Here is a 27,825-nt window from a genome sequence, read left to right on the forward strand (position 1 = left end):
TCCAAAATAGGATAAATTGCATTTACATGGAATCTGGTACACCAGATTCCATGTGAATGCAGTTTAGCCTATTTTGGACAAACAGGCCGTTCTGTGGAAAAAAGAATGAAGGAACATCAATATTATATCCAATACATGAAACCTTATACATCTGGACTAGCACACAACATGGCATTGACACTAATCATAATATCCAGTGGGATAAAGCTTGTCTTCTCCACAGATGTAGGTTTAAATATGAACTCCTTTTTAAAGAAAGTTGCAAAGCCTTCTTACATCAGTCGAATTTAAATTAAAATGACTGTCTCTCTCTCCCAAAAGTTTGGGAGACTCTTATTTTATGTAACCATCAATGAAATAATTATCTTTAAAGAATTATTTAAATATATTTTAGTAATTAATCTTCTGGCACATAGCAACAATTTAATTGGCGATCCACAGACTGTTCTTTACTTTGTATTCCATTTCTTTAACTGTTTGTTCTACACTGAGGATGTACTGTTACTTTCAGTATGAAATATTTGTACCTTTATTTAATTAAAGTTATTACTGTGGTCTATATGTGTTCCATTAGTAATTATTATGGCACAGATACCTCTAAAGATTTTATTCACCTCTGTCTTGTACCATCCATACTGTCTTAAAACCACTACCACTATTTCCCCCTTGCATCTCTACCTGTATGGATATAACCCTTTTTTCTATTATCAGTAGCACCCCACCTCCCGTTTCACCCTTTCTCACTTCATGAAATACATCACAGCCTTCCATCTCTATTCCTGTGAGGATGTCATTCTCATCCAATCATTTTTCACATATGCCAACAATTTTTGGGTGAATAAGTTTGAGCCTTCATAGTTCAGTTCGTATAGATGAAGCCCTTTGGTCGAAAGACATGGATTCGATTACTGTCTAAGATGTGAGGAACCTTTATCTGATCTCTTTCGACTAAATCACCTTTAGTCGAAAGAGATCAGATAAAGGTTCCTCACATCTAATATGGAGGTATAGGGTTTTTTCACCCGAAAAACTCGGATTTTTTTGTCCCTCAGAACAGACAAATCGGTCGCTTGAACACACACATGGATTACAGTCATGAATACTTATGACAATATGTGGAAGAGATGAGGTCCTCACCACATGTCATTATGCCCTATAGTTAACCATGAATCACATCATAGTAGTCAGCCTCCTTGATAGGAAACAGCACATGAATATATATATATATATATATATATATATATATATATATTTTTTTTTTTTTTTTTTTTTTTTTTCAGAATTCATTTTTACTCGGTTGGAATATTATTCAAAAAAAACTTCTAATGACTGTTACCGAGAGATAAAAAGATGACATGGTATAATTAAAAAGATACTACTAGTTAACAAGTTTCGTTGAATAGATCAACATCTTCAGGTATCACAATCAAAGAAATATATAAAGAATTACAGAGACTTAAAATTGTAATTACAGAACAAGTACAAAAAGACAGTAGCGTGTTTGAAAACAAAATGCAAGCTTGTGTTCCAGACAAATGTATACTACGCGCTGTCGCGGGTGCACCAATACTGAACAGAGGCAACATGTGCTTCAGAGAGATTGAAACTCAGGCTGTTGTTGATATGAGAAGAATCTAGAGAAATTTCTCTAGATTCGACAATCTTTCTTTCGAGCTCATCATAGCACACATGGATGTTAGAAGTTTGAGTCCAGTTCACAATGTGTTGGCGGCCTTCATCTGAGTTAACTGAAAAGAGAACGTGGTTAGAGAGAGCACTGGCTCTAGTCCTGTTATAGCAGATATCTCTATGATGTTCTTCCAAACGTAGAAGGATGGATTTAGCAGTCTGACCATAGTATGGCTTTCCACAATCACATAAAATCTTGTACACTCCAGGAAACTGAGTTGGAAGATGTCTCTTTAAGTTTACTAAGTATTGAACAAAGTTTTGGGAGCGTAGTGAAGCAAGTTCTGAAGTTAAACTTCTTGAGAAGTTTTGCCAGTTTTGGTGAAAGAGAACTGATGTAAGGCAAAGAGATGAAGGCTCTGGGGGTAGAGGGATCTTCAGAAGTAGTTGAGTGACTGGGGGAAAGAAATTTGTCAATTTTCTTAGTAGAGAAACCATTATTAATAAAAGTTTTTTTAAGAAAAAGGAGTTCATTTTCAATTTCTGTTTCTTCTGTAAGTAAAGATTTGGCTCGGTGAGCTAAGGTGGAAATAATACCAAATTTTTGTGGGGGATAGTGATGGGGTGAAGCATGAAGGTATCTATCAGTATGAGTAGGCTTTCTAAAAATTGAGATTTTAATACTCTCAGCACATCTGGTAAGTTTCAGGTCTAGAAAGGGGAGTCAATTTTCAGATTCCAGTTCGAAGGTAAAAGATATTTTTTCATGACACTTGTTTAGGTGGTCTAAAAATAAATTGAGGTTGTTGACACCATCTTCTCAGATGAGGAAAATATCATCAATATAGCGATACCAGAATTTTGGTTTAAGGTGGAAGGAGTTAATAGCTTTTTCTTCAAAATCGTTCAGAAATATATCTGCAAGAATCGGAGAGAGCAGGCTGCCCATGGCCAGACCTGAGTTTTGTAAGATCTTATTGTCATATTTGAAGTATCCAGACTTTATGCAATGGGAGAGTAGAGCAAAGAGTTTTTTTGATAATTTGTTCTTAAGAAGAACAAATTATCAAAAAAACTCTTTGCTCTGAGAAGAACAAATTATCAAAAAAAACTCTTTGCTCTACTCGATTCTCCTTGAATTTTGAAGACTCGAAAGGGTGGTTCTCCCCCCCGGTGCATACAGTGCCCAACCCTCCAAAGTTCCAGACTGGTAGGCTGGTTTTCCTTGAATTCTGATGATTCGAATTTTGAAAACTCAAAAGGGTTGGGGGGGGTTCGCCTACAGCGCCCAACCCCCCCAAATTCCGGACTGGTAGGCCAGTTCTTGAATTCTTGTTGATTATCACTGATATTCATAATGGTATGTAACCAATAAATGGATAGGATACTTGGGCATACTACAAAATTGCCAGGGAAATCCCAAAACAAACCTAACATTGATGTGCAGTGGACAGCAGTAATTGATGTATTTCTTAACTGCCAGTAGAATATGAAGAATGTGAACCATTGTTAGTGGATATGAAAACATAGAAAACATTGCAAAAGAAGTATTACAGATTTCTCTTTAATTTTCCTAAAATATAATTTCTTTATATTCATTTTCAAAATGCACCCTAAGTGTGTTTCAATTTTTTTTTTTTTTTAGTTCATGAGAATTGAAAAAATGTATTTCTTACCTTTACTTTCAGTTAATTTTTTTGCTACCTTATGTCACTAATAAAATGTATGAGTTAGCATTTTTGCTTCAATTCTCTTAGCTACTGAGGAGTAAAAATTAAACAATCTTAAAAGTTATGAACAAGCCCAAGAACATGCAACTATAGTTATATATACAGTTCTTGAAAAGAAGTCAATGGACACCCCCACGGGCAAGGTGCATTGGGCCATGTAATGAGACACATTTTTCTAGCAGGTATAAATTGGAGGAATATGATGCTCCCAAGTCAGTACAACTGTATCTGGGTGAAATAGCTGCAAGAAAGGAACTAACAGAGTTTGAAAGAGGCATTGTGACAGGATGCCATGTTGCATGCCTATCTCTTCAGCAAATTTTAACAAATTGGGCCATCCCAGGTCAACAGTCAGTAATACCATACTAAGATGGAAGTGCAGGGAGTCAACTGCAAGTGCTACCCACAGTGGATGACCCACGACATTCATCGAATGTAACCTTAGTTTTCTACTAAGGATAATGGGTAAAAACTGTCATTTGTCAGCTGAATATTGAATGTGGAGTTCTGGGCATTGACTGGAACACAAAACTACACAAAAACATTCAGAACTGAGGCTCACAACATGGATTTCCATGATAGGTCTGCAATATGAAAATTCCACATTACTCGAACCAACACACGGCATTGTCTTCAGTGGCGCAAAGAGATGGAATGGAGTGACGAATCACGCTACACCCTCTATTGAGCAGATGTTCTATGAACATCCTTTAATAGAGTGCCTAACCCCAATTGTGAAATTTAGAGATGACAGTATGATTGTATGATCCTGATTATTCTGGTTTGGTCTCAGACTTGTGATTGTGGTGCCACAAACTCTGAACTCTGAGTGGTATCTGGACATTCTGGATAATTCAATGCTTCCTACTTTGTGGTGCTTCTACAGAACTGACTGTTGTCTTTTTCAGCAAGGTGCACCATGTCATAAGGCTGCTGCTGTAATTGTGGGGTTTGTGGGCATGAATGTCATCACACTTGTCTGGCCTCAACAGAGCCTTGATCTCAACCCATTGAACATCTGCGAGATGAACTGGAGCTTCCATTGAGGTCAGTGGATATCTATCCCACATTAGTCCAGGATTCCATACATGCTTACAGGAAAAATGGTTCAAAAGTTCCATTTATCACTATCGTCCACTTATGAAAAGTGTTCCTCATAGGATTGCTGCAGTCATCACAATAAAAGGAGGTCCTACATCTTATGAAGGTGGGTACCATGGCTCTTTGTTCCTCACACTGTGGTGTCCATTGACTTCTTTCCAAGCAGTGTATATATGCAGTATATGTATATTTATGTACTCATGCAAATCAGCTAGAGAGCACACCCGCAATTAATAGACAATATAATTTTTTTTTAATATCTGATATCTGATCCACACATAAAACACCACATGTTCTATTATTATTATTTGTGACACCTCCAAGTAGTCCGAAGACTCATCACGGGAGGACAACTACTGTACAACTGTCCATTTCCACCACTACACATAACCTCTATTATCAATCATCTACATTAACTCCATCTACTGCTCAACACCACCACAACTAGTATTTTTGTCTGTAAATTGTGTGTGTTCTGAAAGGTCGATTTGTCTGTATATGGGATGAAAAATCTGAGTTTCTGAGAGAAAAAACCCTGCTACCTCCGTATGAGAACGGCTAACTCACCTTCAATTGAAAAAGTCCATATAAAGGTTCCTCCCATCATGACGAGAATCGAACTTAGGCCTTTTCCAATCGAAGGGCGCAATGTACCGCCCTTCTTTCATTTGTGCTACAGAGGCACTTATAGCACATTAGTGTCAAGTGTGAACAAGAAGAATAGAAGAAAGGCAGAATCTGTTCACATTTTGCTTGAACAGTGGAGGGTTTTAATCTTTAGGGAAGGCAGAGTGGGGGAGACTGTTCCAAAGGACAGAAGTAGATGAGATAGAGGAGCAGGCAGTGAAGTTGATTCAGTGAATTTCAAGATGGACTATAAAAGGGTGTTGATTAGCAGTGGCTCTTGTTTTAATGATTTTGGAGGAGAGTGAGGGAATAATAGTGGCCAATTCAGTAGAGCACTGTCCATGAAAGTATCTGTAGAAGAGGCATAAGGCAGAAATTGAACATCTGTGAGAGAGGGATTGAAGTGGGCATGTGAGAGAGGGGTATCATTAATTAACTGGATTGTCCTCTTTTGGATTGAATTGAGCAATCTTAGAGAGGATTTTGGTGCACCACCCCAAATATGGGAGCAATATTTCATGGCTGGAAAGATTTTAGCTTTGTATAGAGTTAGCGACTTTGAAGGTGTGAAGTAGTGTCTTGTGCAAAAAAGTACACGTTTAAAAAAGTGTCTTGTACAAAAAAGTAAGTTTTTTGGCGGCTGCAGAAGCTATAGTTGAAATGTGGTTGTGCCAGGAAAGATCTGAGGTGCAGGTCAGTCCAAGAAGAGAAATCTGATTGTGCTTGGATATCACAATATTACTGAAGATAAGGGAGAAGCATGCGATCTCTTTCTTGCAAAAGATCAGACAAGACTGTGTTTTGGTGGCATTGAAGTTTACAAGGTTGTCCTTGCCTCACTGAGGTATAGCTAGGAGACCTGAGTTCAGGTTGCTGGTCATGGTAGATCTTAAGGATTCTAATATTTGAGCACTGTAGGATTGGAAGTCTGAGAGAGCAGGTCATTTATGTACAAAAGGAAGAGAGTAGGTGAAAGAACAGAATCCTGGAGTACTCCTGCACTGGTGAGGAAATTTGAGGAGAGTAAATCATCCACCATGACATATAGTGAGTGGTCAGTGAGAAAGCTGGCAATCCAGTTGCAGAGCGAGGAAGGCAGACCATAGGATGGCAGTTTGTTAATTAGACTCCTGTGCCAAACTCAATTGAATGCCTTTGAATTGTCGAGGGCAATCATGTGAGTTTCTCCAAATTTCTCCATGACCTGAGTCCAGAGGTGGGTGGTGAAAGCAAGAAGCTGTAGATTGCGAGTGGTGAAATCCATTCTGCTGGTTACTGATTAGTTGGTGTGACTCTAGATGGTTCAAAAGTTGGTTGTTCACCTTCTCCATAACCTTAGCGAGAACATGAGAGCAATTGGACCTTAGCATCCAATAATTTTATTTATTTCATGTGTGAACTACAGAAAACTTAAGTGCATACATTTAAAGAAATAGATATTAAAAGAATAGGGATTAAAAGCATACATTAACAAACAAAAATGCCACTTGCGTAAGATATTGCGCTAAAACATAAAATATCAGATTTCACTCAACGTGATTAATATACTTTAAAGCTGCTTTATTACACTGCATTAAATCTTAATCTTCTCAGCTAAATGTATTATTAATGTCTATTAAGCAGCATTACAGAAGATGATCCATGGTTTGTGTTTCATCCTACAAGCAGCTGTCACTGCTGTGTTGCCTCATCTGGCCATATTCTGCTTTGATTTATCCATTCCGGAATGAAGTTTATTCAATGTCTTCCATCTTTGCCAGTCTAGATGTAAGCCAGAGAGGTTATGATGTCATTGTGTAAGTCTTGATCAGGCTTCATAGATTATTGTGCACAGATTTGTTCAGTGGGTTTTCATGATGATGAGGATATGTTAGACAGGATCCAGAAAAGATTCACAAAGATGGTCAGTGGTCTGGAATGTGGAGTAGAAGGACAGATTGAGAGAATGTAAATTTAAAAGCCTTGTGAATGTGAGGAGGGGGGGTAATACTACTAATAATAATAACCCCAGACTAGATAATAAGCTAGTCTGGGGTTATTATCAGGTTGACATAGAAGAGATTTTTCATAGAATGGGATAGGAGGACATAGAACAAGAAGCCACTGCTGGAAACTGTATAAGGAGGATGTGAGCCGAGAAGTGAGGAGCAGGTTCTTTGCATGGAGAGTGGTTGGTAAGTGGAATGCATTGCTTGAGTACTTTGTTAATGTAGACACATTGAATAAGTTTAAGATATGGTTGGATGGGCATTGTGTGCAATATTTTGTATCTCCCACAATGAGTCTCTGACTCCATGGAGATCAGATAATAATAATAATAATAATAATAATAATAATAATAAATTATAGCATAATGATTACAAATAATCCACATAGGATAATAATTACTAATTTTGATAGGCTAAAGAAATATAATTTGAATAAAAATGCTTTAATGATACTAGTTGTCAATCTGAAAATCATATTCCAATATAAAGGAATATTGAAAAGATCACAAACAAAGATTCTATTAAAAAAAAAAAAAAATCAGCTAACGCCTTTTTATTCCCGTATACGGGGAGGGCGAGGCCATTTAGCCCTATCTAACTTTTGGAGTCTGAGTGGGCAGTTCAATTCAATCTCCACTGGTACCAATCAGAGTTAGATGGCCCAAGGCTATCACTAATTAAGTGGTACACAGTGAAGAGAGACGGCTCAAATGTGCCGCCATCTCGTGGTCCCTAACCCTAATACAATATATTTAATGTCTGAAATAATGTGGGTTCTACGGTCGATTTTCTTGAGTTTACGGGACGAAAAACCCGAGTTTCCGGGAGGAAAAACCCGCTTGCCCGTGCCAGAGATCGACTAACTCAGGAACCAGTCAAAAAGAGGCTTAGAAAAATTTCCTCTAGTCGCCGACTAGACTCGAAACCAAGTCTTCCTTCATGCGGCCAAACGCCGTGGTATGCAAACGCCACATCCACTGAGCTACACAGGCTCATCAATAAGGATAATTATAAATTTAGTAAAACCCTTAAGATAATTGAAATGTTAGTAAATGAGAATGATAGATTTACTGATAATGAATCTCTACTGATTCTGACATAGAGACATTCCATCAGAAAGACATAGAGACATTCCATCACACTTTAGATAATCGAATAATAAATCATTCATCAGCACCTGAAGAAATTTATGAGGAAATCATTGATTCTGAAAATACTGAAAATCCTGACAAAGGTTTGGAGGCTATTATATTATTATTAGTAATAGTGCACCCTACGTGGAAGGTGCGCTATTACTAATCAAACGTTAACATACCTTGTTCACTCTTGCTCGCAGCCACCACTTTACTTTCAGTAGCAATTGTACTGACATTCTTACTTACAGCTCATCCATGTGAGGCAGCTGTTTGTTGTGTAGGGGACCTTGAAGTGGTGGTACTGGTTTTTGGCCTCTGCTTTGGCATCCTGAATGGCTTGGGAAAATAAGCTTGTGGGCTTGTTTGCAAGGGTCAAGTATTCTGCAGTAAATCTTCTTCTCCTAAAACATAAAAGCTGAAAATTTTGTCCATCCTGTTATTGTTACTACATGTTTTTACTAAATTAAATTATTAAAATAATCTTGTAAAAGCGATTATTTGGAAAGAAGAGAAATATATGAAACTTTGCTTATGAGAATTTTACTTGAGGTACGACTATGCTAATGTTATTTCCCCCCCAATTTTATTTTAGAATGTGCACCATGCAGAACAAAAGGCCACATATGTGATCCTATATCTGGAAACTGTGTTTGTCCACCAAACACAGTAGGAGAACTTTGTGAACACTGTTCAGAAACTTCATGGGGTTATGATCCAGTGAATGGCTGTAAGGTAAAATATTTCTTTCTTTCTTGTTTAATAGCAATTTCAGCAAGAATGAATGCATATGAAATAATGATATTTTATTTAGTAGGGTAATGTTATTCTGAATACGTCAAACATTTTCTAGTTAGATTTATTATGATTTCTGATATGATAAATATCTAGCTGAGATTACTGTCTGGGAAGTACTAACTTGTTGATGGTGTGGTGCAAAAAAAATATAAGTTTTAATATTAATGAGTTATCTAGTCTCTTTTGACAAAAGGTGAGTTTGCTGGTCTCATACGGAGGTAGAGGTTCTTTCACCTGAAAACTCGAGTTTTTCATCACCCAGAACAGGTAAACTTGGCTCCGTGAACACACATGGATTACGGTCATGAATATGTCCTAGCCATATGCCAGTCCCAAGCCCGGAAAAAATTTTGGGCTTGGGGAAAGCAATGGTGAACTACCCTGTAAAAAAAATCTCACCAGGAACAATGCCCACAAAGTGTTCTTTGTGGGCAATGCCTACAAAATTTCCCTTTCAGAAACAACTGAAAGGGAAAAACTATAACTATTAATGAGTAGCAATTTTCTTATAAATTAAACTAAATCTCACTTAAAGTTAATAGAGACTGAGTATGGAGAGTTTGTGCAAGTTGATTAGCCATTTTCGTGAAGATTTTGATATCTTGTGTCTGATTGTCATACTATTTCTCTGACTTTTGTTACTTACCTATGTTCACTAACACATAGTTTCTCAGTCTGCCACAGTTAAATATCACATTTTGCATAGCATATTTTGGGATTGTGTAGCATGTCTGTGCTTAAGGCATATACACACATTCCATCACTTGAAAAATGTAGCAGACGGGCAACAGGTGTGTGTATGTGGGAATTAAATGTAAACAGTTGGAAGTGTAGGATGATATCATCGTTAATATCTCAGGTTTTACTGGCAAGGGAAGTGGTTCTTTAAAAAAGTATGCCTGTAGAGAGATATGAGTAGCATGATCAAGTTTGATGAAGATGTGCATGAGGGTTCAATGAATTTAACTTTAGACTGTATGAACAGAGATCTAGCACTTCTTCAGATGGTGTTGATTGTTTGGAGAGTTTCAAGCAAAAACAGGATGTTTGGAGAGAGAGAAAGTGAAAAATTTAAGTCTGAGTTGAGAAAGGTAATGAGAGATTTGGAGACTTTTTTGAGAGATTAACAGATGTCAACTGAACACTGACAGAAGTGAGAGAGAAAGTAATGAGAATGAGAATGAGGAAAACATCAATAGAATGGAAGAGCCAGGGGAGAGAGAGAGAGAGAGAAGAAATGCATGGTGTATTCTGTATGGTGGATTTCACAGAATGTGGATTTGTTGAGAGTGATGTATCGATGGATAATAAATTTGACTGATGAGAACTCCATAAAGGTTGAAACCAGTTTAGGTAGTGACTCTTCTGATAATGAATACTAATATACTTCCAAATGGAAGTGTGCTTTGCATTATGTGATGCTAAGGCAATTGATGTGAGGTTGTTAGCACCATGTATACAAGTAGCCGAGTCAGAAAAATACTTCATGTGCACTTTGTTTGCTTACACTGGGATAAAGGATAAAGCAAGAATATAATCTTTTGGCATGTTTAATTTAATATTAATTCTAAAGGATTAAGTTTGCAGATAATTGTTATGATGTGACTTCAATACAATTTGAATGCTGATTTAGTGGGAATGAGTAAGGATCACAGTTTACACAGTGTGCCCATTAAGTAATGAGATTGATTTTTTACAGGACAGCCATTTGAATAAAAGTAACAAGTGTGTTTATAGTTTTGATTGCTAGAGTGTGTTGTAATCACTGGTGTAACTTTTGAGTCAGATGATGCAGCAGTTTTCATGTGACAATCATTGAAGTGAGAGTGTGCGAGTGGAGCATGTCAGAAGTTGCATCACAGAGCAAAGTGATAGGATAAAAGTTTACTGTAAATTATGGAATACTATTACAGAAGTGTACTGAGACCTAAAAAAATGCTTATGGTGTTGACTGTCTGAGTTGTGCACAGGTGTTCCCATGGTTTTTAGTGTTTAAAGAGGGGAGGGAGTCCCTGGAGGATGAACCATGCTGTAGACTGCCAGTTTCTGCACAGAGAAATGAAAATCTGGTGAAACCTAGGAAAATTGTTGCCCATGACAGGTGAATAACCGCTAGGCTATTCACTGTACAGCTTGGTGTTCATAAGGTAATGGCCAGATTAATCCTAGAAAGAGATTTGCTCAAGAGGAAGATTTGTTTGAGGTTTGTGGCACACACGTTGACACACGAACAGAGAGAGCCCAGGTATTGCATGTTGTCAAAATTTTATCCATGCAGTTGATCAACATCATGATATGTTGCTTAGAATTGTCACTGATGATTAAAGTTGGTGTTTTCAGGTTGATTCAGAAATAAAACGCTAGAGCATGAAATGTATTCTCCCTGACAGGAGAAAGTCAGGTTGCAAAAATCATGTGCCAAGACAATGGTATTTTTTTTTTTTTTTTTGATGCTGCTGGAACTATCCACCATGAATTTGTTCCTGAGGGCATCAATGAATGGTCAGTATTATTTAGGAATAATGCAATGCCTATATGCCCACATGAAACATGTCAAGAAAGAACTGTTCCACAACAACAATTGATTTCTTTTGCACAACAATGTGGCTGTGCATTGTATGCTGCCAGTAAAGCGGTTTCTGGCTTTGAAGTTAATCACTGTGATATCACCCCCCCCTGGTTCTCAAGATTTGGCTCCCACGGACTTTTTCCTCTTTCCAAAGATGAAGTGTGCCTTGAAAGGAGAGTGTTTCAGTAATATTGAGGACATCCAATGCAGTGTGACCCAGACACTGAAGGAGGTTCTCGTTCATTATTTCCACTGTGCCTTTGAACACCTGTACAACAGATATAAATATTGTGTGGAGTTGGAGGGAGATTATTTTGAATCTGTGTAATTGACAACTCTAAATATAGTTCTTTGTTTCAATATAATAATTGTTCTCTCATTACTTAATGGACACTGTATATACTGCAAAATTTTGCACCTTTGGCTAGAGGAAAGGGAACATAATACGCTTTATTTATGGACATATGCTCCAGGAGATAGAGGAGAAATACTTTGCATTTAAGACAAGACTTCTCATGTTGAAGGAAACAGCTATGATCCTAGAAAGGGAAGGCTAGATAAAAATAATCTCTTTTACTGGCTTGAAGGTCATCTGGAAATCAAATTATTTTTGAAACTTTGTGATCCATTTTTTGAGTTTCCTATGGTATATACAATATGTATTCCCTTGGAATCTGCTTAAGTGCTATTAGTAAGTGCTTAAATATCAGTGATCTTCTGGATGTTTACTTCCAGAATAAACATTGTTTATTTCAATCTATTGAGTGCCTTAAACAAAAACAGTGTAGTATATTCCTGATATACTGCAGTATATAGTCTAACAAGAAATATATTATATCATCAGTACATTAATAGAAATAGCACGTGGCAGTGAATTTGAGCTGTGCAGAAGAAAGTGATTTTTAATCGATGAATAGTCCATTTTTTCTCCCGTTTTTCTACGTTTTTGAGTGCTAAATTGTTTCTCTGAATACGAGTGTACTTCAGTGGTTGTTTTTTGGAAGTTAGTTGCTGTTGCGATATAATATATTTTGGTTATTGTCGGAATCAAATGCATAACGGGGGAAGACAAAACGAAGCTAAGTTTTCATTACTGTATTTAGTTATATTTCATTTTATTTAATTATATTTAGTGTACTTAAATGTTTTGTTTTGCTTGTAATTGTTTGTACTTTTTTTTCTTATTTATTTAACAAAATTTATTAATTGAATAATTATTAAAGATTACGTTACTTGGCAGTAAGGAATGATGGCGGATTCAGCTGCAGTCGCAAGTGGCGTATTGCCAAGTCCTCCGCCATTTAAGAACTCTAGTATAAGCAATATCATAAGGGACTTTGTGGCATGCAGTACTTGCGGCATGTATGCATCTCAGGAATTGGATATGTGGCTTGAGAAAGAGAGTGGAGAGCGTATGTGCGCAAAATGCAGGCAGTGGGAGGAAATAAGTGCATTAGAAATATCAATATCCGACCTTGTTGCTCCTGGAATGGGGAATGAATGTAGGAAGACAAGTAGTGTGATAGGAGAGAATGAAAAAAATATATATATGAATGAGAAAATAATAGTTGATATTGTGGAAGGTGTTAGTGACTGTGAAAGTTTAGGAGATGACTTTGTTTGGGACAGTGAATTTAGATTAAGAGTGACTGACCTGCAGAGGGAGATAGATGAGCTGAAAGAGGAGATGGAATGTCTTGAGAATGAGAGCAGAAGTATGAAAGATAAGATTAGGAGAATGGAAGAGATAAATGCAAGGCAAATCAGAGTAGGGGAGAGAGAGAGAATTTTGGGAGTGTTAGAAGAGGAGAGAAAGGAAACAGTAGAAGAGAGGGAATGAGTGAGAGGTATGGCGGTGCTATAAGAGGAGAGAATGGAAACAGTAGAAGAGAGAGAATGAGAGAGAGAGAGGTATGGGAATGCTAGCAGACGAGAGGATGGAATCAGAGGAGAGACGGAATGAGAGAGATATATAGAAGTGATAGAAGAGGAGAGAATGGAAACAGTAGTAGGAGAGAGAGGTATGGGAACTAGAAGAGAGAATAGTAGTAAAGGAGAGAGAATGAGAGAGACCTATAGTAATGAAAGAAGAGGAGAGGAGAGAATGGAAACAATAGGAGAGAGAGAATGGTAAGAGGTATAATGTATGGCGACTCAATGATCCATGGTGTTCTAGATAGGATGCGTGAGGAGAGTTTGCCAGGAGGAACAATAGAAAGGGTGTCTATGGCAATGAAGAGAGGTGAAAGGGTGGATGAGAAGATTATGATGGTAGGAACAAATGACTTGAGTGGTAATGTAAGTCGGGCAGCGAGATATATGAGATTTTTGCTTGAGGCTGTACAGAAGAATACAGAGAGAGAAGAAAAATAGTGTGCGTGTTGCCTAGGTATGATAATGATGAGCTGAGCAGAAGAGCGGTGATATTGAATGGCATAATAGCAAGAATGTGTGACGAGAGGACTGGTATATGTGGATGCTTGGAGTGTGTTTGAGGAAAGAGAGGAATTGTATGCGAGAGACTGCTTACATTTGAATGAGGAAGGACGTAGGCATCTGGAGAGATTGCTGTTCTGAATGAGTCAGTGTGTCCCAGGGAGGATGATAGCACGGGTGGCCTCTTGTGGGAATGGATACTTGGGAGAAGGGAGACGATGTAAGGTAACACTGAGCCCAGAGGAGTCTAGAAGGGATAAGGCTGGGTATAGAAACAATGGCATTTATATGCTTTATGCTAATGCCAGGAGTATCTGGAATAAGGGAGAGGAATTGGTGGCGCAGATAGCATCAGCCTGGCCAAACATTATTGGGATCACTGAGACATGGTTCACAGAAGAAGAATTAATAACAGGAATAGACGTCGCTGGGTATAGCATTTTTCAGCAGGATAGGAGGGGAAAGCGTGGTGGTGGTGGTAGGGTACTGCTTATGATAAGCGACGACCTATTTCCTCTAAGAGTGGTGGCTTTGGAAGGCAGTGAGACAAATGATTTTGAGAGCATATGGTGTGAGGTAGAGGTGAGCAATACAGGATATTTAGTGGGGTGTTGCTACGGACCCAGGAGCACAGAGGATGGGGACCAGGAGATGTTTAGACAGTTAAGTTTGGTAAGTGCAAGAAGAATGATTGTTATTGGAGATTTTAACTACAGTAGTATAAATTGGAGAGAGGAAGATGCATGTAGCAATAGGGGAATGGAATTTCTAGAATTCTTGAGGGACAAATGTCTTAGGCAACATGTAATAGAGGGAACAAGAGGTTCAAGAGTTTTGGATTTGGTTATAGCATCAGAAGAGTTGATAATAACTGAGATGACATCTCTTCCACCAGTTGGAGAGAGTGACCATATGGTTTTGACTTGGAAAATGAATAGACATGCAGGAGTATCAAAGAGACGGGAACATATGTAGAATTATAAAGCAGGTGATTATAATAGTCTTAGACGTCAACTTTGAGAAGTTTCATGGAGGGAGGAATTGGAAGGCCCGGATATCATTAGTGCATGGGAAATTGTGAAAGAATATTTGTTAGCAGCAATGGTAAGTTGTATACCACGAGTGAAAAAGAGCACACAATTTGGAGTAAAGTGGATGACAAACAATATTAAACAGGAATTGCATGCGAAAAAGAGGCTATGGAAGAGATATAAGGAGACAGGTGAAGAGAAGATACATGAAGTATATAAGACACAGGCCAGAAGAATGACTAGTGTGGTAAGGAAGGCGAAACTGGAATATGAGAGGAGATTGGCCCTAAGATCCAAAGGATATTTGGCCAGTAAGAGGAGAAATGACTGTAGAAGAATGATATTGTGGGATAAAAATGGGAATAGAGTGACTGATGTAGAGGACATAGTGGAATTGTTCAATGAACACTTTATTGGAGTATTTCATCCTAGAGGAGTCAGTTTTAATGCTAGAGGGACAGGGCTGGTTCGAGGTTTAGAGGTACAGGAGGAGAGTGTGTTTCAGATACTGAGTACTCTGGATGTCAGTAAAGCTGTGGGACTGGATGGTATTTCACTACGAGTTTTGAGAGAATGTGCTAGGGAACTGACAGTGCTTTTGACCTGGCTTTTTAATGAAAGTCTAGCTGCTGGAAAGGTGCCCATGGAATGGAAGGAAGGTAAGATAATGCCATTGCATAAGGGCAGTAGCAGACTGGAAGTGTCTAATTATAGACCAGTTTGTGTGTCATCAGTAGTTGTTAAGATCTTGGAGAAAGCAGTGAAGGATCGTATACAGCATTGTGCAGATGAGGGTAATTTTATCTGTGAGAGTCAACATGGATTTGTGAAGGAGTGCTCTTGTTTTAACAATATGCTAGCCTTTTATGATAAAGTTACAAGAGCATGAGATGAGGGAAAAGCATATACTTTCATTTTCTTAGACTAAGTGAAGGCATTTGACAGGGTGCCACATGATAAGCTGATATTTAAGTTGCAGCACATGGGTCTGGATGTCAGATTGGTCAACTGGATTCAGGATTGGCTGTCTGATAGGTATCAGAGAGTTGTGTATGGTGGAAGCAGAGGGTTACAAGTGGGGTCCCACAGGGCTCAGTACTAGGACCTATATTGTTTAACCTTTATATCAATGACATTGCCAGTGGATTGCAAGGGGATATTCAGTTGTTTGCGGATGATGCGAAGCTGGGAAGGGTTATCAGAAATAGTGCAGATGTAGCAGCCCTGCAAGAGGATTTGAATAAGCTAGATAGATGGGCAAATGAATGGGGATGTCAGTTTAATACAGCAAAATGTAAGGTCTTGAGGTTTGGGAAACATCAATGGGACACTGTATACTCTGTTGGAGGAGTTATACTGGAGGAAGTAGGGGAGACAAGAGATCTGGGGTTGATTATTGATAGAAACCTGACATTTAGGGGACATATTGCAAAGGTGGTGAAGGTAACACAGAGGATTGCTGTAATTATGAGAAGGACACTGACCTGCAGAGATAAAAGGGTTATCATTCCGTTGTATAAGTCTCTGATCAGACCACACTTAGACTATTGTTCTCAGATTTGGTACCCAGGATTTGAAGGGGAAAAATTAACTGTGGAAAGGGTACAAAAGACGGATGACAAGGATGGTTTCGGGACTGTACAATTTTGGTTATGAGGATCGGCTGAGGGAATGTGGACTGCAGAGTTTCGTGGATAGAAGAAGGAGAAGTGATATGATTGAGACTTTTAAACTGTTGAGAGGTGGTTACAGGGTTGACACTGGGGAGTTCTTTAGCTTGCTTGAACAGCGGGAAGGAGTGATGACAAGAGGCCATCCCTGGAAGTTATGAAAGGAAACTGTGAGCAAGAGGGTGAGGAGTGGTTCTTTGCATTGAGGGTGGTTGAACCGTGGAATGCATTGCCTGATGGAGTGGTGAGAGCAAGAATGGTCAATGAGTTTAAGGAGTGGTATGATAGACTTTGTGTTTCTTAAGGGGGGGGGCCTCCCCTCGATGAGTCTTGACAGACTTTATGTTAATAGGAAGGACCTCTCACGATGAGTCTTTTGGCTCCATGGAGGGCCTGAATAATAATAATAATAATAATAATAATAATAATAATAATATTTTGAATGTAGAAATATATGTAAAATTTCATATTACAGGATTAAATTTTTTTTTTTTTAAATAAAACTGAATATATCAAAGTAATAAAAGAATTTTATCAAAGTAATACTGGGATGAACATAAAAAATTAGTTGTACTTTCTTGCTAATTTGTGGAAGTCAAACTTGAAAGTCTTATTATTATTGTTATTATTATTACCAAGAGTCATGTGGAAATCATGACATTTTGTGAAATAAGATTAACTGAATCCTGAAAACTGCTTGATTAGACTGGTGGGAATGAAGATTGGTGGTGATTCTATGAATAACTGTAAGACCTACTGAAAAGAGTGGTTGGTGTTGCTAATTATATTACAAGATGCAAAGCAAATTGTAGTGGTAATTTGTGGATCGGATACAGTACAAGTCCTGATACTGGAGTACATAAGTCATTGTTTATGAAAAGGTTAGGTTACTTTAGAGAAGCCTGGAATTTTATTTTTGTGATATAATGTAGATGTCATATCTATTTCATCCAGTTCTATTGCAGGCATCCAACATAATTACAATTCAGTGCATGTTCAGTTTAGGCCTTTTAAGAAGGTTTTTTTAGAAAAGCTAAATATTTTTTTGAGGGTGCTTTAATTGTTTGTAATTACTATTATCTCTATGTGATCAAAATTGCTATTGGTGGTGTCTTTTTACTTATGATTTTTGATAGTAATTTTCAGATGATTTTAATTTCTGTAGCTAGAGCTAGACATGTGGAGCCATATAATACTATGTGTTTGCATTCAGGTGAGACAATATATAAGTTTTCTTTGATGACGAGACCATCCTTGGAAGTTACGAAAGGAAACTGTGAGCAAGAGGGCGAGGAATGGTTTCTTTGCATGGAGGGTGGTTGAACTATGGAATGCATTGCTTGATGGAGTGGTGAGAGTGAGAATGGTCAATGAGTTTAAGGAGTGGTATGATAGACTTTGTTTTTCTTATGGGGGGGGGTGACCTCCCCTTGATGAGTCTTGATAGACTTTGTGTTTCTTAGGAAGGACCTCCCACGATGAGTCTTTTGACTCCATGGAGGCCTGAATAATAATAATAATAATAATAATAATATATTTAATTTGTTAATTGTTTACAGATAGTTCTTATATTTAGCATTTCTAGTGTTCTAATTTTTTTGAGGTTCTTTAATTGTTTGTAATTACTATTATCTTTATTTGATCAAAATTGCTATTGGTGTATAGTAGTTTTTGTAAATTTGCATTAATAAAAGTGTTTCAGATGATTTAAATTTCTGTATCCAGAGCTAGACATGTGGAGCCATATAATACTATGTGTTTTCATTCAAGTGAGACAATATATAAGTTTTCTTTGTTGTTTTTTTTTTCAGTTGTGCAATTGTAGTCTTCAAGGATCACCTAGTGAAATCTGTGATGTTGATACAGGAAGTTGTCTCTGCCTTGAAGGTTATGAAGGTCGGCGTTGTGATCAGTGCCGTTTTGGCTATTTTCAATTTCCTACATGTAGCAGATGCAAATGCAAACAGGATGGCACTGAGTCATCACACTGTACAACTGAAGGCCAATGTCAGTGTGATGATAGTGGCCAGTGCCCATGTAAGGTAAGTGCAAATATATGTTTTGTTTATTATTATAGATTGTCCATGAATGCTGTTAAAAAAATAACTTGACACTGCTTGGATTGCTGCTCTTTAAGTTGCTTATTAATTATGTAGAAGATGATTTGATAAGGAATATCCAGCTGTTTGATGATGATACTACACTGGGGACGATGTTAATACAGGTGTTTAGAAATTATTTATTTTATTTCATTTCTATAAAGAGATTTTTACTCTGAGTGTTTAGTATTTACACAAGGGTTCAATTCCATTGATGTAATGACTTTTAACTAATTCTTTTAGAATCCGGAAAATCACTTGACTCAAGATCAAATAAAAAAAAAAAAAAAAAAAAAAAAAAAAAAATATATATATATATATATATATATATATATATATATATATATATATATATATATATATATATATACATTTAATGAAACTAAAACAATATATACACATTAAATAAAATTACATAAATAACTACAAAATTAAGTGGATCAAATGCCTTTAAAAATAAATCTACCTTTAGAGACTTTCTTATCCAAAATATTAAAATCATTCATTCTCTGACTCATTCTATTATTGAATTGTTTTACATTTGCTTAATCACATCTAGCAGAATAAACGCCCTGTTTTCACAACAAAAATGTTCATCAGAGTCAGTTTCTTTTTAGATCCTTTCTGAAAATATAAAAATTTTCTTCTTCTTTTCCATGGGATCCTTCCTTATCACCCTTATGTAGCATACAATATTATTCCTTCTGTCTCACTGAAGTTAATGTCTCAAACAAGGCATCCAAAGGTTTCCAAGCCTCCTGGACTACTTACAATTATGATGAATACAAAACATAAAAAGTTCTATGCCAGCTCTATCGTCGCCCGGAATCACAAGGATCGCATTGCTTGTTTAGGTGGAGGGCAAGCTTCGAAAAATATGTTACGGTCCCCTAATCAACACTACCTCAAGATATGTTTCCTAAACATAGAAGGGATATATAAATGCAAAGCCGAAGTCATTGGCAAAATAGCCAAAGATAAAGCAAATGGATGTCTTGACTCTCCAGGAAACCCATGTGCCTGACACAGCCATCAATAGGCTAAAGATCCCAGGACTCATTCTCGTGTCTTATAACTGCCACCTCAAGCATGGCCTAGCAACCTATATCTGGCCTGGTCTCAAGGATATAACCCAAAATGTTCTTCCTGAGGCAGAATATATGTATCAGGAACTTTAATACCTATTCCATAGGTATTAAAGTTCAAAATATCACCATCTACAATGGCTACAAACTTCCATCGCGATGCTGGCCTGATCGGATGGACTGACCTCCTCCTCACCCTGCTATCTATGTTGGTGACTTTAGTTCCCATCACACCATGTGGGGGCTATTCCTCTAATAACCGGGATGGTAATAATCTAGCTAACTGGATGGATACATATAACTTGTATTTGAATTATGATGCCAAGCAGGATGGGACTCTTTACTCAGCCAGATGGAACAGAACCTACACCCCAGATCTGTGCATATCACTAAAGACTCTGAAGACCACCCTCTTTCATCAACCAGAACCATCCTTAACAGATTCCCTAATAGTCAACATCGTCCCACATTAATAGAAATAGGAACATCAATCCCAGTCATCAGCGGAACACCAATTGTTAGATGGAATCTCCGCAGGTTTGTTTTTGTAATAATTAGCAATATTTGATTCCATTTTGGTGGTAAAGTTTCATTTCTCTTTCATGGCATACTTTGAAGCTTGTGGTGAATGATGACAAAATATGGTAGGAATGAGATCTGCACACTGCATGAAAATCAAACGTAATTAATGACGCAGATTTTTCAAATCATTCGTTGTCATGAGTGCAGCATATATATATATATATATATATATATATATATGGCAGAATGTGGAGAATGGATTTGTAGAGAGAGAGAGAAGAGACTAAACTGGAAGTGAAGAAAGTATAGGTATGTTGAAAGTGTGATATTCTCTTGGATCACAAGATATTGGTAAATGAGAAACTAACTGATGGAACAAAAGTGAGCATAATCGTGGGAGCAAAATACAGACTGTATAAGTGCAAGAAAGTATAGATGACAAATTTAAAAAGAGTATCACTGTGGAAATGAAGGAAAGTAGGAATAAAAAAATGAAATAAATTACTGAGAAGGAGTAACATTGCAAGAGCAACAGATATTTTCAGAATGCAAGAGTTTAAGAATGAATTGATCAGAATGAGAAGTGAGATGAAGAATGTGCTCTGGGAGATTAGACGTTTTGTGGATATGAATGAGAGAATGAAGTAGTAGGATAGAATAAAAGAAAGCCGAGAAAAATAGGTGATGAATGACTCAAGAGTAGTGATTTATTGAGATTCTATTATTCTTAGGGGTGTGGTAAATGCTATGGTCTATGAAGTCTACATTCCAGGAGAGAGGATTAGCAGGATAATTGATGCATTAGTTATGAGAACTAAATGAGCAAGAGAATTAGTGGCGGTTCCTTTCCTTTAATGTTGCTCAGTGATCAGCATTCATTTCTATAAAATTATAGAGACTACAACTGTGTTAAGAATTAAGAATAATTACTTTCATTTCCTGACATTTCAACATTCATATGCCAGCAAAGGTTGGTTGATTGGTAGAGCCTCTGCTACTAATGGCTTGCAAAAAGTTAAGCAAGTTTGAGCATGGCTAGTAGTTGGTTGGGAAAAATCATTTGATGCTCTTGGCACACTCTCCCTCGATGAGTCTTTGGACTCCCTGGAGGTGTCACATAATTTTCTCAGATAAATTACATACATTATATGAAGACAATTATGCATAACAAATACTTTCTCGTACATAAAGTTTTTTTTTAAATAATAATAATAATAATAACAATAACTGTTTACAACATACATTATTATAATATTCATAATGATGATTATTACAGATGTTTCTTTGCAATTTTACACTCTATATATACAATATCAATGAATAATCACTCTATATTGCATACTTTTGTTACAGTTATTACATACATTACATGCATTTGATTACATGTGATACATTACTTACATTTGTTTACATGTGATACATTACTTACATTTGTTTACATGTGATACATTACTTACATTTGTTTACATATAATACATACATTACATACTTTGGTTTACATGTGATACGTACATTACATGCACTTGGTTACATATGATACATCTTGGATGAGAACTAATTTCTCTGCTTTCATCCTCGAAGCTTATATGTAAGCTTATCTGAGGATGACACCAGTTGGTTATTAATTATTGTTTTTTTTTTTTTTGCTGTGTTGGGAAGCTACGAAATCTATGATTGAGAAATTCTCGCACGTGCACTCACACACACACACGCACACGCACGCACGCACACACACACACACACACACACACACACACACACACACACACACACACACACACACACACACACACACACACACACAATAACTTGGAATATATTGATGCATCGCTGAACTGGAAGCCTGAACGAATATATTGTGTTTCATTAAGTTTGTATGGTATTTTGGGTACGTGTTTCTTGTTCATAGTATGTCCTTAGAGCTCTTTTCAGGCTATTGTAGTTTATAAGGTTTCTGTATTCAAAAGGTAATTTGTTTATCATGTCTGGGATGTAGAAGTTTCACGTGGCCTTTCCGTAGTGATTATTGTATTTATATGTGATATAATTAGTAGTCTGAGGTCTTGTTATACGGCATGTATTTCTGACTGTCCTGTAGTTGGCATTGAAATAATGTTTTAGCAAAGCTGCATAGTGACATAAATGTTTTGCTGTCAGTATTTTGTGTTCTGACATTGCAATGTATATAAGATCGTTATTTTCTCTTTGTTCCCAAAAGATCAGTTTTATCATTTTGTACTGTAGCAACATTAATCTATTTAATTTGTAGGGTGCACAGAAAGCATACGTTGTTATAGCGTATCTTAGTATATTTTGGCATAGTGTTCTTTGTATATTAGTGTTTTTAGGCGTATGGGAACTATGTCTTTTAACCTGTAGAGTTTACCACTTATTGTTCGGAGTTTCTTGTGTAGATGGTTTATGTGGCTATTCCAGTTCATATATGCATGGAAGTAAATTCCAAGGTATCGTATTGTTTCAACCTGAGTGATTGTAGAGATTTTGCTGTTCTGTGTGTTTTTTATGTTGGAAAGTGGATGTTGGATGGTTATATATTTCTTATCAACTGTTCGAGTCAGTGAATTTCTGAATATCATTCATTTTGTCTTTTCTGAGTTTAGGTGTATGGAGTTTTTCATGAGCCAGTCTATGATCAGATTTATGTCATATTGCATATTTGTTTGGGCTATGCGTGTGTTATTATGGATAGATATTATTGCTGTATCATCTGCGTATTGGAATATCTTACCTTTAAGTGGTAGCTGATTAATATCGTGTGTAAATGTTGAATAGAGTTGGGGAGAGCACAGCGTCCTGTGGTATGCCACAGGTTACTGGTAGCTATCTAAGGCTGTATTAATTATGTCTGTAAAGTCTTCCAAGAGAGATGTTGTTCCCTTATTTTTCTGAAAACCATATTGTGTTTTGGGGATAATATGAAAGATCTCAGTGCATGCTGTGAGTTTCTTCAGTATGATCTGCTCCATAATTTGATTGATAATTGGTAATCTTGCTATGGGTCTGTAATTGCTGATTAAATTTCTTTTTCTATGTTTGTATATGGGTGTGATTATGGCGGTCTTTAGCATACTTGGTATCTGTCCTGTTTTAAATATTTTATTTATTAATTTTAGTAGGATAGGACTTAAACTAGTTGCATGTTGCTTTATATCTTTAGGTCTGATACCATCAATTCCCGGGCCTTTATTTGGTTTGATTTGATGATTGCAGAGAGAAGTTCTGCTCCTTTTATGGTTGGGAACCATAATGTCTGTTTTGATTGTGGTCCAAGTGGAGGGTCTCATTTTGTGATTGGGGGAATATTTCTTGTGCAGTTCTTGGATGGAGTCTGCAAAGTATTAGTTAAAGTCATTTGCTAGTTGTTGGATAGGTTTTGCATCTTTCATGAAGCTGTGGTTTATGGTTTCAGAGGCAGTGGTGTTGGGAACAAAATCTAGCATCTCATTGATCAGATGCCAGGTTTGTTTCATGTTGTTTTGTGCAGAGGTTAGTTTGTCTCTGTAGTAGCTTCTTTCTGATTTGTGTTGTAAGGCGATTCCTTGTTATCTTATATTCAGTTTTTAAAGCTGTGTTTTTTGGATATGGCTTTAATTCTTTCCATAAAGCGTCCTTTCTGTGTATTTCTAGGATTAAGTTTTGTGTTATCCAAGGAATTTGTGTTGTTTTTGAATGAATTCTGACTTTCTTTGTAGCTTTCTTATATATTTCCTCCAGTGTGAGTTTAATGTTGTTGTATAAGATATCTGCTGAATCTGATGCCAGGTTCCCAGTCTGTTTTTCTTATTTCGTGGTTCTGTTTTTCTTATTTCCTATTTCTTCGTCTATTATTGTTTTCTGTTGCTTTTCTTCTGTGGGACATCGCATGGATATTGTCTTGGTATGTGAGGTTTAGAGCAGTGAAATAATGGTCTGCTACTCTGCACTTTATGACTGATGCAGTAAATATATAATCTAGACAGGAGGCAGCAATAGTATTTCCGAATATTTCTTCTCTAGTACATGATGTTATTGTTGGTATTAGATTATACACGAATAGCGTGTCTAGGTATTGTAAAGTGTTGTTCTGGTTTTCATTTGCAATATTTATGTTTATGTCGCCAATTATCATTAGGTATTCGGTTGAGCATATTTCTTGGCTTAAAAGCCAGCAATTGAGTTTGTGCAAGAATTTTATCATGTTTAGGTTTGGTGGCCTGTAAATAGCATTTAGTATTATGGGATGCTGTCTATTGGTGGTATTAGTGATTTCGAGGCAAAGGGTTTCAGCATGCTGAAACTGATAGGCCGTTTCTTTTTGTATTAATTTTTGTTTGATAAATATTAATATTCCACCCCCTCTTTTTGTTTGGCGGCATGATCTATGTTGTTGGAAGCCTGCAATTTGGAAAGCAGTCGCTTCGCCATTGATTATGGATGCTTCTGTAAGAATCAATATATCAATAATATCAGTGTAATTCCTCAGATAAGCCTGTAACAATAACCAATGTTTTCGGATGCTTCTGATGGTAATATCCAAGATTGAGAGACCTCTCGCTTGTACTGTATGTTGTTTCCATGCATCAAGCGATTCAAAAGTACAATTACTGATGTATTCTGGTGTAATTCCATCTATCTGATGGTTCACATTCATTTTTGTTGTGTTGAGATCTTCTTATTGAACTAAGTTGGAGTCTTTTGTTTCACTCTGGCAACCTGTCTATATCTTCCGAGCTTTTTATTTGTATAGACTTTGAAGTATGTGACTTTCTCAAGAATATTTTGCCGTCTTTGATCCATAAAAATTTATACTTTTTTTCTGTTTTTCCTTTTCTTGCTTGGTACAAAAGATTCTGATTGAAAGGTGTTAAATACTCAGATAGAAAGATTGGCATATTGTCTTGCGATGCATTTCAATCCTTGACTACTGGTTCTTTCAGTCTGCTGGCTTTTATGAGATTGTCTCTTGTAGCCTTGATTGTCAGACGAACTGTGACTGGTGCGGGTCGTGGTGAGCCTTGTTTTTTGTTCTTCCTGGGAAACCAATTTATGGTCTGAATATCATTATGCTCTAGTGGGATGTCAATTGCATGGCCTAACTTTAAAACTATGTCTCTGAGATTTTCTGTGGATTCAGTTTCTGGAAGACCGTTTATGACAAGGTCTTCTTTATGTTGTTGTTGGTTTAAAACTTTGTATTGTAGTTTCAGGGAATTAAATTCTTGATGGAGTTCCAATGTATCTTTTATCAATTTGTGCTGCCTGTCAGTTAATGCGTTAATGCTGGTTTTAATGTCTTTTACCATTTGTAAGACTTCTTCGACTTTTGAATTATTAAATTTAAGAAACTCTTCATATTTGCTATTTTTTTTTTGTTATTTCTTTATTCTGTTTATCAAATAGTTCTTGGACAAGATCCACTAAGCTGGCTTTTATATTTTCTAAACCTTTTTCTAGTAATAAATTTATGGAACTCAAATTATAAGATTCACTGGTATTTTTTTGTCTGTTCAGTTCATTGTCTGCTTCTGCCTCTGGCGTAATCAGTTGCATCATGGGTGGCGGCATTTCTTTGTCCTCTCTGCAGTATAGGCATTTCCATTCCTCTCGCTTGGCATTGGATTTGCATTGCCATGTTGTTTCTGAGAATCCGGAACGTGTAAAGTGAAGATTCCTAAGGCATATCCTGCAGGTTATATGATTTCCATCGGACGATAATTCCTTCAGGCACTTGTTGCACTTCATGGCTCACCTTTCTTCCCTTGGACAACTGTAAAGATGGCAATGTTCTTTGTTCTATGCTCGTTAGTGACCATGGTGAACTCTGCTCAATTTTCAGCACACTCAAAATTTGGGTTTCACTTGGCCGATTTCGATGAATTATATATCACTGTCTTCAGCGTGACAAGAAGAGTTGCTTTGTGACACTTTTAAATTAACAACAGGAGTTTGAACCACATTAAAGTAATAATAATAAAATAATACTATAAAATAATAAAATAATAATAATATTCTCCCTTGACAAGTCCCTGACCTCCCTGGAAGTCTATTAATAGTAATAGTAATATTAAGCTTATCATCTGGAATATACATATCAGCTAGAATAGAAAATGTTGTTGTTGATAGAATAGCTTCAAACACAGCAATTGTTATGTTTATACACAAATGTAAGGAGTATTCGAAACAAGAGAGCTGAGTTTATTGCATTGATTGAGACGGTATACCCAAATATAATTGGAATAAGTGAAACTTGGTTGTCTGAGGAGAATGCGATGTCAGGAATAGAATTAGAAGGGTATATAATTTTCCAGAAGGATAAAAATGTGAAAAGAGGAGGGAGAGTGCTGTTAACGATTGCAGCGAAATTGTGTCTGCAAAGTGTGGAAGTTGGTAGTCCATGCACAGATTTTGAATGTGTGTGGTCCGAAGTTGAAATAAACAGGTTAGTATATCCGATGGGATGCTGCTATAGGCCAGGAAATTACAGAAATACAGAGAATACCGATTGTGAAATATTTAGGCAAATTAGTTGGGCATGTAAAAAGAAGGTGATCATGATGGGAGATTTTAATTACAGGAATATAGAATGGAAGGAGGAGATAGTGTGTGGGAACAAGGAGAGCAAGTTTGTGGAATTTCTGAGAGATAAATATTGTAAACAGCACGTGATTGAAGCAACTAGAGGCTTTAATGTTTTGGATTTGGTGATAACTTCACAAGATGGAGTTGTTAATGAAGTTTTGACACTGCCACCGGTTGGTTAGAGTGATCAGGAGGTACTTGTTTGGGAGTGATGAAACAAGAAACGGTCACTCCCAAAAATGGATACATGTGTATGTATAAAGTAGGTGATTATAGGAACCTCTGTAGTCAGTTAGCATCAATGCGTTGGGGAGATGAACTGAGCAGAAAAGATGTTGACAATGCATAGAAACTCACAAGGCAGTATCTGACAAAAGCAGTGTATGACTGCATGCCGAAGGTTAAGCAAGTAAATAGAGTAAGGATGAACAGCGAAATCAAGCATGATGCACTGGAAAAGAAAATGTTATGGAGGAGGTAAAACGGTGGTGATCAGATCCTTGAAGAGTATAAAGTGCAGGCTAGAAAGGTGTTGAGCATGTTAAAGAAAGAGAAGGTGCAGTATGAGAGGAGATTGGCTGTTTAGGTCAAGGTTAACTCAAGGGAATTTTTTTTGCTACATGGCAAGCAAGAGAAAGAATAATTATAGCAGATTAACATTGGTGGACAGTAATAGCACATTGAAAAAAATTATTCAGCAAGTTCTGTGTCAAACTGCACTGGAATAGAGAGTAACCATAATGTGTCTTTCCAGGTTAGCATATTGAAAAAAATGTGTTGTCATTTTGGATGAGCCCAGGTTATGGAAATATCTATGGATATTTCCAT

At 36.9% G+C, this 27,825-nt stretch overlaps 1 protein-coding gene across 1 annotated transcript in view; it reads left to right on the plus strand.

Moving 5' to 3' along the window:
* The window catches only part of LOC150095284 (laminin subunit alpha-1-like), a 1,249,242-nt gene that overhangs the window by 455,290 nt on the left and 766,127 nt on the right, over positions 1-27,825 (plus strand). The window contains exons 24-26 of the mRNA XM_090410638.1: positions 8,178-8,309; positions 8,804-8,943; positions 18,524-18,754. Coding sequence (XP_090266764.1) covers positions 8,178-8,309; positions 8,804-8,943; positions 18,524-18,754 — 503 coding nt within the window. The remainder of the gene's footprint in view (positions 1-8,177; positions 8,310-8,803; positions 8,944-18,523; positions 18,755-27,825) is intronic.

The sequence above is a fragment of the Typopeltis vanoorti genome, chromosome 20 (assembly GCF_054136105.1).
Source record: "Typopeltis vanoorti isolate ZY-2024b chromosome 20, IOZ_Tvanoo_1.0, whole genome shotgun sequence".
In the NCBI taxonomy this organism is placed as follows: Eukaryota; Metazoa; Arthropoda; class Arachnida; order Uropygi; family Thelyphonidae; genus Typopeltis; species Typopeltis vanoorti.